General features: G+C 36.5%; 2 protein-coding genes across 2 annotated transcripts; one reads left to right on the forward strand and one right to left on the reverse strand.

Annotated features, from left to right (window-relative positions):
- The first annotated feature begins 2,761 nt into the window (after positions 1 to 2,761).
- On the forward strand, positions 2,762 to 3,649 carry LOC121749551 (ethylene-responsive transcription factor 1B-like). The gene has a single exon (XM_042144120.1). The coding sequence runs from the start codon at positions 2,896 to 2,898 to the stop codon at positions 3,481 to 3,483; it is 588 nt and encodes a 195-aa protein (XP_042000054.1). The 5' UTR covers positions 2,762 to 2,895; the 3' UTR covers positions 3,484 to 3,649.
- A 4,423-nt stretch (positions 3,650 to 8,072) lies between these two features.
- Positions 8,073 to 9,453, reverse strand: LOC121749540 (phosphoenolpyruvate carboxylase kinase 2-like). The gene is made up of 2 exons (XM_042144108.1): positions 8,619 to 9,453; positions 8,073 to 8,527 (listed from the first exon to the last, which is right to left on the reverse strand). Exons 1-2 carry the CDS (start codon positions 9,400 to 9,402, stop codon positions 8,487 to 8,489), a joined length of 825 nt encoding a protein of 274 aa, XP_042000042.1. The 5' UTR covers positions 9,403 to 9,453; the 3' UTR covers positions 8,073 to 8,486.
- Between the last annotated feature and the right edge of the window lie 5,356 nt (positions 9,454 to 14,809).

Genomic DNA, 14,809 nt, shown 5'->3' on the forward strand with positions numbered 1-14,809 from the left:
CCATGTCCTTTTAGGCCATCTGCGACACTGTCTCTTATCCGTCCCTTAACAGTTTCTTAAATTACTATTCTTGGGTCTCACTGCACTTTTTACTCCATCTCTTAACTAAGAGCATCTCCAATGCCCGGATGTTCCACTCGGACATCCACTAGGACTTCTAAAAAACACCTCCTGCCACGTCACTAGGACTTCCCCTGCACAATCCGCGCTTCCCATCACCCTTCCCACTAGGACTTCCCGCAATAAAAAAAAATCACAAATTCACAAATAAAGCAATTCACGTTTACGGAAATAAAATTTCAACACGAATACGAACGGGAAAATTTACGTATATATAGAGTTTAAAAAATATATATATATCGGACGTCCGACCCGAACGTCCGACCCACGCCACAATGGCGGACGTCCACCCTCCTGTCGCCCGCACGTCCGAGGACATCCGACGTCCTTACGGGACGTCCGTATCCTACTTGCCACGCCACAATGGCGGACGTCCCGGTCGCCAGTCGCGGATGTCCGACCGGACGTCCGCCATTGGAGATGCTCTAAGGGACAAAACCTGCAACCCTCCATCTCTTATCCGTCTCTTAACCATCTCTTAAATTACTATTCATTCATTTTCATTTTTTGTTTTTATTTTCAACAAATTCAATTAATAAAAAACATACTTCATTAAATAAAATAAAATTACAACATAAAATAAAAATAAAACTTAAAATTTAAAAAAAAAACACATAATTAAAATCCTAAAAAAATAAAATTACATAATTTAAAATACAATTTTATAGAAAATAAAAAAAACTACTCCGCCGGCGAATCATCCCCCGAAGGCGGTGGAGCTGCACTGAAGCCACCTGGAGGCGGAATACCAAGTTATCTTGCCATAAACTCAATTCCGGCAAGATAGGCTTAGTATTAGGGAGGCGTCATGCGGGAAGTGTCCGTCATTGTGGCGGTCATGTACATGGACATTAGGGAGTTCGAGGGTGCCCCGAGACCGAGCCCGCCTGGCTTGATTTGGCTCGGCCCCTCCTCCCTCTAGCCGCCTTCGCCGCATTTCTCCCTTGCGGCCGACGGCGCCCACGGGAGGACCCCCGACATCGTCTGTCGTTCCCTCAACCTCCTGCGAGGCAAACTCTTGTGCGGCGCTGCCCGAACCACCCTCACTAGACGAGTATTGGCCACCCGCCGTGTGCTTTGTGCGCTTCGAGGTCGAGCCCGAGCTGGACCAGACACTGCCAACTCACCTTTCCTCGTCTTTAACGACCTCCCAAACATCGACATGTTTGAATTATTTGGCGGTGTCGTCGAAGTAGACTCACAAAGCCGGCCTCAGAATGTCGGCTCCCGTGGCTCCGCTTTGGTAATGAGGCGCTTCACTCTTGTAGATGGCGCAGAATTTTTTGACCTCTCTGTCGACTCGGTCAAAGTGAGCTTAGAGCATCTTAAATGTGCGGCGGCGGGACCCCTTCGGCTTAATCTCATGGTAGGCCTCGGTGACCTTTTCCCAGAAGCACTTCCGAGATTGTTGATTCTCGACGATGGGATCGTACGAGACGCTGATCCAGGCGTTGTACACAGCCAACGTTTCCTTGGGGCTGTACGGATGCCGGCCTAGATCCTCCACCTCCTCCTCCTCGTCCGCCTTCGCCTTCGCCCTGGAGCTTCCACCGCCTCGGCCTCCTCCACCGCCTAGGCCTCCTTCCGGAGTGGGTTCAATCGAATAATCCTCCCGAATCTGGGATAATCCCTGCGAATACCTCGGGGCGGAGGGACGGGCGTATGCATCCACATCAAAATGGGGTGGTTGGTACCCCCCGGCGTCGCCGAACCCTGGCTGCCCGGTGTCGACGAACCGGAACAACCACCCAGGACATTGTACATGCCCCCCAGTCGCCGAGCGCATTGATGTCAAACCCGTCGGAGCCGCCACCGCCAGAGTTTCCGTCGCTGGACATTTTGTGATGAGAGGTTAGATTAAAATTGGAGAGGAAATGTATATGATTTGGGAAGAATAGATGTGTATTTGTGTGTGAAATAAGGATGAATTAGGAGTATTTATAGAGTAAAAAAATAAAAAGAAAAAAGAAAAAACGGTCAAAAAAACGGTAATATTATCATTTTTTTGATTTTTTATTTTATTTTATTTTTTTAAGTTCGAATTTAAAAAAATAATTTATTGCATCAGCGTGACGATGCCCACTCGCGGACCAGCGAGTGGGCGTCACGCATGGCGTCGCAGCGCGCCACGTCGCGCGAGCGCATGGCGAGACGGCTCGCCATTCGTCTCAGCAGGACCGGACGCTCGGCGGGCTAGGGACGAGACGAGACGCTGCAACGCGTCTCGCCGCCGTCTCGTCCCGGTGACGGGTTACGAGCCACCCGCGTAACGCTTTGCGGGTGGCCTTATAAACCAAATTCAATACCAAGCATATAAAACATTAAATTAAACTTTAATTTAAATCCACCATCACTCCTAAGTCATAGTAGTATATATCCACTAGTATTATATTTTATGGTGTAAAAATCTTTTTAATGACGTCACTGGAAAAGAATAACGCCGCCGTGCGCTTTGACCCACGTGCACACAATGTTATAGCTCTAAAATCTCAAATAAAATGCTCATAATATAAACATCCCTTTCTTAGCCCTACATATTATTATTATTATTAGTATTAAATTATTCTTCATTTGATTGCCACATCTTCCCGCCTCTATATAAATCCCACAGCAGCTCAAAACCAGTACGATACGACCAAATCCCACTTGTCTTAACAAGACTGATCAAACCTACGACTACGAAATTCAAACTTTTTTAATTCCACATTCTCTATTTATACATACATCGAAATCCCTCACACTAAACACATTTCTTTTAACTCCGACCTAGATAGCATGGATTATTCAGCCAATTATCATTACCAATATTCGTCCTCCACATTTTCTCCTGAAACGTCGTCGTTTGGCGGCAGTCTGCCTTTCAACGAAGACGATTCTCAAGAGATGCTCCTCTACGGTGTTCTGGAGGAGGGAGCGACGGAGACAGCGGCGGAGGAGGTGATGTACAGGGGAGTGAGGAAGCGGCCGTGGGGGAAGTACGCGGCGGAGATAAGGGACTCGACGAGGAACAGCGTGAGGGTGTGGCTGGGGACGTTCGACACGGCGGAGGAGGCGGCGCTGGCCTACGACCAGGCGGCCTTCGCAATGCGAGGGGCGGCGGCGGTGCTCAATTACCCGGCGGAGGTGGTGTGGGAGTCGCTGAGGGAGATGGGGTACAGCGGCGAGGTGGAGGAGGGCTGCTCGCCGGTGCTGGCGCTCAAGAGGCGCCACTCCATACAGAGGAAGTCGGCGGGGCGGAAGAAGAAGGAGGAGGAGAAGCAGGCGGCCGAGAAGGAGGTCGTGGTTTTGGAGGATTTGGGGTCGGATTATTTGGAGGAGTTGCTTGCTTTGTCTGAAAATTCAACTTCTCCTTATTACTATTAACTATATATATATATATGCTCTAAACAATTTCATATTTGAATCGATTACTGTGAAAGACAATACATTTTTGATCCATTGTGCTTCCTTAGGTTGTTTAAATATATGTATGATGTAATGATACTAGGAGTGTCATTTAATTTCCCTCCTATTTTCTTCTCTTCTAAAATGTGGAGTACTACAATTTTTATAATGCATGAAGAAGGGTTGAACTTTACTGAATTAATTTGAAGGTTAGATATATACTGCTGATTATCAATCGTATATTTAAGATAATTATTTGACAATCCAGAAACAACAATCTGTTATAATACTCTTATAATAAAAGTTCATGCAATTTTCTATTGGAGCATTATATAGTTCAACCAAAATATACTTGGGTTGGTATATATCACAATCCGTAGTCTCAGATGTCGTAATAAAAGTGCATAAAATTTTAACTTAGAAACAATTGTTGATAATATTTTTTAGCTCTTTCAACATGTGAGATATTTATTTACTTATTTTATTTGCCAACTGGACAGGGTACGGTGCCATGCAAGCTATGAAAATGAAAATATTATTTACATAAAATATTATATTTTTTTATGTTAAATCCTGATTTTTGAAATATATATGGCACTTGTACTGTGACAAACAAGCACTATTAAAATATGGTGTACACAGGTCGTATCAGTTCTGCAATTCGTTTGAATTACTGATCTGTATTTAATTTTTATAACCAAGCTCATAATTCATGGTAATGTTTGTGTTGACCTGATTGAAATGGGAGTTGAATGATATGACAGGGTGCATTTTAAGTAGAATCAAAGGATTCAATTATTGGTGGGACCTGAGTTTCTTGTATTTTGTTGGTCAGTATGACCCCAATGTTGAAAAATTTCTCATTTGACTTCTGCAAATACTAATCTTCCCAAGTGGAATGATGTAACCGATTGGATTACGAATGCATATATGTCATCAATCTCTTTATTTTTTTAAAAAACACTAAAAATATAAAATAAATATTCCCACCCGTCTACTATTAAATTATTCATTTTGATTTTATATGTGTTTTAAGAAATTATTCTGACTCTTGAAAAAAAAAATAATAGAATATGAGACTCATTTTTATACGTATATAGCTTTATACGTATTTTTTTTAAATGTCCCAACTAAGTTGAGTCATTTCCTTTTTTTGACAAAAAACAAATCATCGAATCATCCTTACTTTATTCCATCACCTTTTTTACTCTCTTTTTATCTTTTCTACTTTATTCATATCTCCTACTTTTTAACACAATTTCTTAATCTTCGTGCCCTAAAGCAAAGTTGTGACTGAACTTAGTTGGGACGGAGGGAGTAATAGAATGTGCAAATAACAAGTTTGTACTGTGGGGTCCACTTCTATATAGTATAAATTACAATAAATAGTACTCATGTCTCGCAATAGGAGTCATATTCGATTATGGTACGAGTTTTAAAAAATGTAAAGAAAAATAAGTTGAAAAAATTTGTGAGATATGAGTGACACTTATATATATACTCCCTCCGTTCCCTCATAGTTGAGTCATTTTTCCATTTCGGAAAGTTCTCTCATAGCTGAGTGATTTCCATATATAGTAGTAACTTTTTTCTATTTCTTACTTTACTCTCTCTTATTTTATTCTCTCTACTTTATTCTCTCTACATTTTTCTCCTTCTTACTTTTTTTATCTATTTACTTAACACACTCATCATTCTTTTCTTAAACTCCGTGCCAAAATGTTTTGCTTCAATTATGAGGGAACAGAGAGAGTATTAGTTTTATAAAAAAAATGCGAGTGGAATAAGTTGGTGGAATGTGAGATATACTTACCATTTATGGTAAAAGTGAAATACGACTCTTATTGTGGGACGGACCGAAATGGCAAAACAAAACAGTGAAATACGACTCTTATTGTGGGACAGACCGAAATGACACAACAAAACTCTTATTATGAAACGGAGGATGTACTATATTATTTAACGTTTCAAAATGACAAAACGAGTTATCTATATTTGCACCATAATTCCAGTGTCAAATCTCACCAAATTTTATACATCTATTCATAAATTACACAAGATTAAATCATGCACAAGCAAAATTAATTTGATTTTTTCCTTCTGCATATTGTGGAGTTAAGATAAACCATAAAAGCCCGACACCAAAAACTGGACGTGAAAATATGAAGTCCATAGGTTTGGGCCACATATCATGGGCCCAGTTAGCCTTGTGGCCCATCAAATTTGCTTGTGTATTACCATACATGTAGGCCTCAATACACCGAATAATGCAAATATGTTGAATGTTTACAATTTTACATCCATGCAAAGGAAACAATTAATACTCCGTATTAGAAATTTGTGCTCTGATAGAATTATTCAACTCTTTGATAATGCATAATTTGACCAGATAATTGAATGGAGCCTTGATATTGATAATTAAAATACACCTTTCATGACTTGTTTATATTAACTCCAAACTCTTTGTAGAATAACTAGGCTTGCTTATCAAGATTGAATTCAGCATTTAGCAACACTATATAATTTTTCCTTTCATATTCAAAGTCAAAAGTTGGAATCCTAGAGAAATTAACGATTTCCCTCGTTTATTAAATGAAGGAAGCGGAATATATTTGACACTGTTGAAAAGAATATACCATTAATATGCCCCCATTCATAAATATAAATTTTATTAAAGTTGATTCTTGTTCCCATCTTTATTTTTTATTTTTTTCGTGCTTTCCCTGTTTTGGCTTTTGGAAGGTTCTTGTCCTCGTGCCGACTTGTTTAAAATAAATAAATGTTATTCCTTCCGTTCAAGAGTAGTAAGACATTTCATTTTTAACGCTTATTCTAAAAAATATAATACTAATAAATAATTAAAATGAATAAAAAGTAAAGTAAAACAAATAATTACAATAAATAAAAAGTAAAATAAGAGAAAAAATGATAATAAATACAGTAATTAAAATTAAAATGAATAAAAGTAAAGTAATGGATGGAGTACTACTGCAATACTATGTAGTACTACTTCCTTATTCCCATAAAAATAGAAACATTTCATATAATACGAGTTTTAATGCAAAATTAGTAATGTAAGAGAGAGATAGATGAAAAATTGTGTTAGTGTAAAATGGATCCTAACTCATTAGAGAGAATGAAATTTCCTAAAAATAAAAGTTTTTATTTAAAGGACGAACTAAAAAGGAAAAAAGTTCTATTTTTAGTGGGTGGAGAGAGTATATACGTCTTAGTTATGGAACTACAAAACTTAAATGACTAAGACAAGTGGCCGTCTTTATCCTCTACCGTGTTCGTACTGAAAATTTAAACAAGGCCAAAATAGAATAACAAACGCGTACATATGATATGGGAAGACATGAAGAATCATAAATAGGTTATTTTGAAGGGGAATATACTCCATATACTTAGCATCAAATCTCAAATTTGGATGCTTTTCCCAATTATTTCACCATTTTTTCATGTGCGATGGCTTCGTGATTCCACGTGTTCCCTCCTAATTTCAAACTTGGTTGATTAATTACTAGAATAAAATTGTCCTTTTCGAACAAAGTATAATCATTGATTAAAAAGAAAATAAAATATTAATTGTATAGCAAAATATTCAAAAGACACTAGCAAGCTAGAATATGAATAAAACGAAAATTAAAAAGTTTTTTCCAACAAATGAATTTCAAACAATCTAATTATATTGTTAGCAAACTCATTGCTACTAAAGCAATCTTGTATAATAGTCGAAATTTAAAAGAGATTTTGTTGTATTCAATGATATCAAATATACATAACTCAAAATATGAACTTGCAAAATGAAAGATCTAGATCAAAACTTTCTATACCCTAAAAGCATGTTCTGAACAACACTGTTATACGACGAGACCTTCGATCTAACTTCCGCGACCACCTCTTTCTAGCTACGTTGGTGGTCCTGCTATGTACATGCAAGTTACTACGTTGGTGGTCCTACTGTGTATATGCAATTTATTTCACTAGTGGTCCTGCTATGTACATGTAATTCAATTTCCATTCATAAAGAATGGGCACAACTTAAGTAATAGTACTACATTGCTAATTAATGGTTATTAGAGTTTAATAATCATAATTATTTTTAACTAAAATTTAAAAATCTTATAATTACATTATAAGACTACTTAATTAAGCTATTTGGTGATGTTAAATTATAAATTAAATATATATTCATATGCTTTTAAGAGAGAGAGGACACTCGTGACACGACTCTCGATGGTGCGGCTTTGCCAAAAGTGGGGCCATATTTGGTGGTTTGGACAAAGAAAGAAAGAGACTTTATTTAGATAAAATTTTGATACTATTTACCAAACTGATAGCTGTGGCTTGACACCGATTTTGCGGGGCCCGATAATCACCTTTGGCACCCGTACATGCAATCAACTTATCAATTATCAATATCACAATTTAACTAATTTATTTATCAAATATCAATACTCTACAATTCCGTATTGGGGCCTTGCTGAAGTGTGAAACTGTAGTGTAGATGAATCAATCAATTATCACATAAAATTAATAAACGAGGCTCATGAAATCAACAATACTAGTAGCACACCGAGAGTCATATATTTATATTAATATAATGTACAACATAATCTAGTAGGAGAGGAGTATGTTTGAGGACATTTACATCCTTCTATTCTTCATCGCCCCTTAATATGGATATCAAACTAACAAACACCTAAACTTGGGTTATTTGATTCATGGTCATTCTATATCGACTTCGTGTTCAATAACACGATTAAAACCACTCCCAAATTTGACATCTTAGTCGCTAAAACCTCACCAACATCAGATCCAACGGTCCACATACACGGACCATGTTGTTTCTTTTTCTTTTTCTTTTTTTTTAATTATCGAAGCATAGCTGTATCTTCTTCCCCCAATTTTTGACACCATCCTCTGCGGTTCACCGGCCTGTGATAAGATATCACCTCTACATACCATTTCTGCTTCAACTAAACCTCCATCTCTCCTCCATTCATCATCCATGGATGGCCTGCATAAATATTCCGCAATGTTAGAATTATCAAAATCCAACATTTGGGGATGATTTTCCCGCCAAAATCGAAGAAGATAACGATACTTACTGAGAACTTGCTCAGCGGAGAATCTCCGGTAGGCGTCTTTGCAGATCATCTTCCTCAGCAGATCTTTCGCCTCCGTCGAGACCGACCGGAAAAGTTTCGTCGGAAACCTCAGCCTCTCCCGCAGCACGGCCTCAAAGATCTCGACGGGGCCTTCGCCGTAGAAAGGGGGGACGCCGGCGAGCATCATGTAGAGGATGACGCCGGCGCTCCAGACATCGACCTTCTCGTCGTAATTCCCGCCCATCAGCACCTCCGGCGCCACGTAGTACGGCGTCCCGACGACGCCGCTCATCTCCTCCGCCCCGAACACCTCCGCGGAGCCGAAGTCGGCGAGCTTGAGCCCGCCGCGCGAGTCGAATAGGATGTTGTCTGGCTTGATGTCGCGGTGGGCGACGCCGGCGCGGTGGCAGAAGGCGACGGCGGACATGAGCTGGGAGATGACCCTGGCGGCGTCGCGCTCGGAGAAGCGGGGGGAGGAGGAGGAGAGGCGGTCGTAGAGGTCGCCGCCGTCGCAGAGGTCGGTGACGATGTGGAGATATTCGTCGTTGTCGTAGACGTCGTGGAGGCGGAGGACGTTGGGGCAGGCGGAGAGGAGGCGGAGGATCTTGGGCTCGAGGTCGAGGCAGCGGCGGTCAGTGGGGTCGGAGGAGAGGTCGCGCTTGGCGATGGACTTGCAGGCGAAGGAGGAGGAGGAGATAGGGGAGTAGCAGCGGTGGACGACGCCGAAGCGGCCGCGGCCGAGCTCTTCGCAGAGGTGGTAGTCGTTGTTGAGGGTGTCGCACATTATATGTTTGATGTTTGTGTGTGTGTTTTTGGGGGCGATTCTTATGTTTGCTCCTTTATTTATATTAGAGTATATGTGACGGAATATTCTCTGTGGAAACTGTGTTATATAGGAGTAGGACCAAGGAAGGATGACAGTTTGTAGCTGTTTTATTTTGGTGGTCCTCGTTCCAGGTTCCTCAACAACATTCATTTATTACATTATTTGATACCCTTGTTTTTCCTGACTTTATTGCTATTTTTCTTTATTGTTCAATTAGCTACTCCTACTCCTACTCCTACTACTACTACTACATATTATTCAGTTTAATTTATTTTTGTGTCGGATAATAAGTATACTAATAGTACCTATATTGTTTGGTTGGATATTAATTTAATTATACTCCAATGATATTGGTTTGATTTCCACCAGGGTTAAATCAGGTTCAAATAATTGAAATTATTTTTATATTTAAATGGCAGTATTGTGCTTATAATATTGGGACGGTTGGCCGTTGAGGACTTGTAGTAGAGGGCGGTGGAGGTGGTGATGGAACTCTACGTCTAAGACAAAATTTGATGTGCATAATTCGTGACTTTATTTATGTTTACAATTGCACTACATCTACCTTTTTTGTTTCTATATGCATACAAGAATCTGTAGACTTGCTTTAATATGCAAGCTGTACATTTCATAGTCTTTTTTTTTTATTACACTGCCATGTTTCATTAAATCATCGAAATCAAATATTTCACCGCAAGTGCTGGAATCTACCTCATACTTATATTCATAATTTGTTCAAGTTGTTCTTGAATATACATAGAGGAATGATACATGACGTAAGCTTCTACGTATTCCTACTATGTTGTCTATGTTTCAAAACTTAATCAGTATGTAAACAAATTGTGTTGACGCATAAACTTTTGTCCGAATTCAATTATTGCCATTATAATATTAAGTGAGAGGGGAAGGATGCTCATATTTAATCACAAAAACATGCTTCAGTACACACCTATTGTTTTTTTTGTCAAAACTTATAATCAAAGACAACAAAGTCATCTTGTCAACCAATATTGATTGTTATTTAATTTATTTCTTACTGGAGAATAAATTACAATTTTTTAAAATTTTAAACAAATTCCCGAATTTGTTTTGGAGAATGTTATTAAAAATACAATTAATAAATTCAAATATTTTCATTCTTTATTCTAAAACTGATGAAGTTATAGATTCTTTATTTTCGGATTAATCCAACTACATGAAGTTATAGATTCTTTATTATAGGAAAATGCACGAGTATTTTACCTTCTAATTTAGCACTCCATAGGTTTTTATATTTTAGCTTGTATTAATAATATTGATGCATGAATATGAAATTTGTTTGACCGAATATTAATTTGGAACGCACATGAATCGTCGTTTAAACTTTAAACGCTTCCACCAAGTTAAGTTGTTTTAAAACATTTAATTAATCAGGGTTAGTTTTAAATTTTAATTTTATTAATCTGAAGTATATTAATTAGTCGGGACCACAGATATATGTGAAACGAATAAGGGTCACCTAAACTTTCCATCATGTTTTTGCTTATTTTTAATTATTGCAAGTTCTATACAATTTATAAAAATAATTATACTTTTATATTCAATTAGTTTTATGAAAGCAAATTTTGAGTGGCAGGAAGGTGATATGGCATGCTGCATGCCGAATATTGTTAGTGAAAGTGAATCCAGGAAGAAGAGTAGAAGACACGTGTATACAAGTCTTTGTTATACACGTTTCTGATGCATGAAACCTGCTTCGATATGTAACTGAAAATTTAACTATATACTAGTAGTACTCTTTTATGTTTTAAATTACAAGGATTATGATAGATTTGAAGAAAGCATCACAATTAATCAGACGTACAATAAAATAAGTTAGTAATAATATTCCGATTTCAATACTCTAAAGAATTAAGATAAAGTTGAAGAATATTATACTAAAATAAGTTTACCTAACAAAAAAATAAGTCACATTTTCTAAGCTATAGTATTTTTCTTTTCATTTTTCTGTGCCTACTTTCATCATGAATAACGTACATTTTGAAGTACGTGGGCCTAATCTTATCTAACTCAATTAATATTCACCACAGGTCCTTTCTTTATCATTAAGTTTATGTTTTAGGTGGGCCCGCCTTATTGCTTTCCCTTAATATTTGGCCACTAGTTACTACAGTACTTAGTAGAGTGAATATCTATCTAATCTCCCTCAAATTAACACACAAAATAAAATATTTCTGACGTTAGTCTGATTAACCATTTGCCTCCAATAATTGATTTTCTAGGGGATAATATTTGATTTATATATTATTGAAATTTTATCTATTTTCTTCGTAACAAATCAACCTCAGGTATATCCAATACGATATTGCACACCTGTTGGAAATGCTGTACGTGGTTCTCCCTTTAGTGCTCCACGAATCTTATTAAATTTTAATTTACTCCAATTAAAGTGCTCCACGAATCTTATTAAATTTTAATTTACTCCAATTAAAGTTTGGTTCTCTTTGCAACTTGAAATAAAGTTCAATTGTGATAGAGATATGTTTCTTAACCTCAATTGTTTTAATTTCTTATTGGCCTCTTGTACGATACCATCATGACTACAGCCCTATATAAATTGATAACCGATATTCTCACAAATAATTTTCCAATCATTTTCGATCTATTGTATAAATTACACAATAATGATATATTTAATTTCTAATCTATTCTTATTAAAAAATATAGATATATATGCATGTACAAATTAAAAGCTTGTGTTTTTATTAGAATAATTTACAGTGTATATATCAAAAAAACAAGAATAATGATACGATTTATGAATGCTTTGAGACAACTTATTAAAGACTCGTCACTAACAATATTTCTTTATTATAATCAGTATCACTTTACTTCCTAGTAGTTTCGATGTTACATTTTAGAGATAATATGCGCCTAATCGCATGATGGAAATCGGACCTTTAATTAAGATTATGATGGACGGGATTTGAGATTCAATTTCTATCACACATTTATATAAAAGTGAGGAATAATATCACTGATTTTTATTTTAGATCTTAATTTATTCATTAATTTCATTGCTTGAACAAATAGCCAGGAATAATATTCTAGGAAGTGGATGGAAATACTTTCATTTTATTTTTGATAGAAATCCGTGGGTTCCATCCTAAAACTAATTGGTGATAGGAGGAGAGGCCCATGAGACTTATGTAGTGGATTAAGCTCTTTGTGTACAAAGATGTGGGATATTTTTTTATGTTCATTTTATATTTCAATTGCCAACACCCTCGGATATTTTTTTATGTTCATTTTATGTTTCAATTGCCAATACTCTCCCTCAAACCCTTCAAGGTGAATCTTGGAGGGGTTGGACTTTTTTTTTATGATCGATTGGACAATCTGCCCAATTTTTTTCCGATCGGTTGGACCACTGGCCCAAATTTTCAGCCCAGTTATACTGCTGGGTCAGTCATTTTTTCGGTTTCAGCCCAGTTATACTGCTGGGTCAGTCAATTTTAGCCCACAATCGGGGACCCGCTCTGATACCATGATAAAAGTAGGTTTTTGGAATAGGTTTTTTCTCATTCACACCAATGAGTACATTCTACACGCCTCTTTATAGGCTAAAGATTACAAACCAGTGTAAGATCATTCTCCCAAATCTAATCTTCTATACAAGGTAAAAATCAATTAATTTAATTCCTAATCTCCTCATTTAATTGTGATTGCAGGGAATCGGGTCCTTGATTCTTGAGGATCTTCTCTCCAACAATTTTTTTATGAAAGAGTTTATTTTAAGAAAATATTACACTTTAAACAAATGTTTAATTTTATAAATCGTGTATGAATTTTAAACAATGTAGATAGAGTGCGAATTTAAAATAAGAACAACAAAATACTATGCATATTTACATTAAAATAGTGAAAAGGTGAAATCCCATTAAGTACATACAAATGTTTACACTACACAAAATAAATCATGCATGTATAATGTATTCTTGAATACACCTTTCAGGTTAGAAAAATAAATGGTTATTTATCTAAAAATACACAATTATTGTTTTCGAATTCACACACCTATATATATGGCCAACAAATGAAAAACAAACTGAAAAATCACATACGGTCGGATGAATAAATTTTTTTTCCTGAAGTTAATTATCAAAACATTTTTCTCATTTTAAAATATGATTATCAAGATAAGATAATCATATTTTCCTTTTAGTTTGTTTCACTTATAATGTCCATTTTATAATATTCAAAATAAATTTGCCTCTTCCCTATTCTAATTAAAATATTCACTCACATACAATTTCACTAAATTTTATCACACTAAATTACTCCATCTAAATATATGTCATTTAAAAATGTGGTCATAGAGACTTGGGAGTATATTTCAATTATGATTACCAACTCCAAACATGCCCTAATCATTTATAGTAGTTTGTGGCTAGGCTATGGCTGGGCTATTTCCTTGTCTTGATGATGTGTCAGAAGGATTTTTAGGGCTGATGATGTGGCAGGAGGAGTTTGTGGCTAGGCTATGGCTGAGCTATTGTTGGGCTATTCCTATTGTGGATGCTCTTAGCGGTTGTCCGTACGAATGTGAGGACGTGCTCAGAACACGTGTCATATGAGGTCCACGTAATAGGTACTCTAATTTAAGTATTGCTAATTTGCTATGTATTGAAGACTCGTATCGACATACGATTATACAATACTGGAGTATTTATTTAAATGCCACCAAGTTTTAAAATAAAATAAGAACAGAGTATTAAATTAAGTTTCAAATTTCTCAATTACATTATTTGTGTACGAAACGACGTCCATGAACGGACAAAATGATGGTATTTAATTAATACTAGTACATTATAAGAAAAAAAATATTTATCCTAACGAAACAAAGTTTAGTAATCAAGAAAAGATATCGGTTTATACATAAAAAAGTAATTGTGAATAATTTAATATTTTGATCATAATTTATGATTTAAATAATTACTATAGTACTTTATAAAATTGCACATGCATGTAGATACAAATATCCTTTTGGTTCTATTTTTTTTTTATAAATATGTTCACTATGTCTGTCTACGAATTTGACAAATATGAACATGACGGCAAAAAAATGTTAACAAACTATGGTGACAATAACACCACAATACAATATACTACCGGGCATATTGAATTTGATGATCACTTAAGAATCTTAGCGCGTATTGAAAGGGTTGATGTATGTGGGATTATCTCCCTTTTCATTTGTATTTTCAACGTTAAAAAATATACTCCCTCCGTCCCAATAAATATGCAACATTTGGTTTCTGGCATGGGATTTTATGCATTGTTGTTTTGTGAGTTAATGAAGAAAGAAGAAAAAGTAGAGATATTG

Source organism: Salvia splendens, chromosome 1 (genome assembly GCF_004379255.2).
Source record: "Salvia splendens isolate huo1 chromosome 1, SspV2, whole genome shotgun sequence".
NCBI lineage: Eukaryota > Viridiplantae > Streptophyta > Magnoliopsida > Lamiales > Lamiaceae > Salvia > Salvia splendens.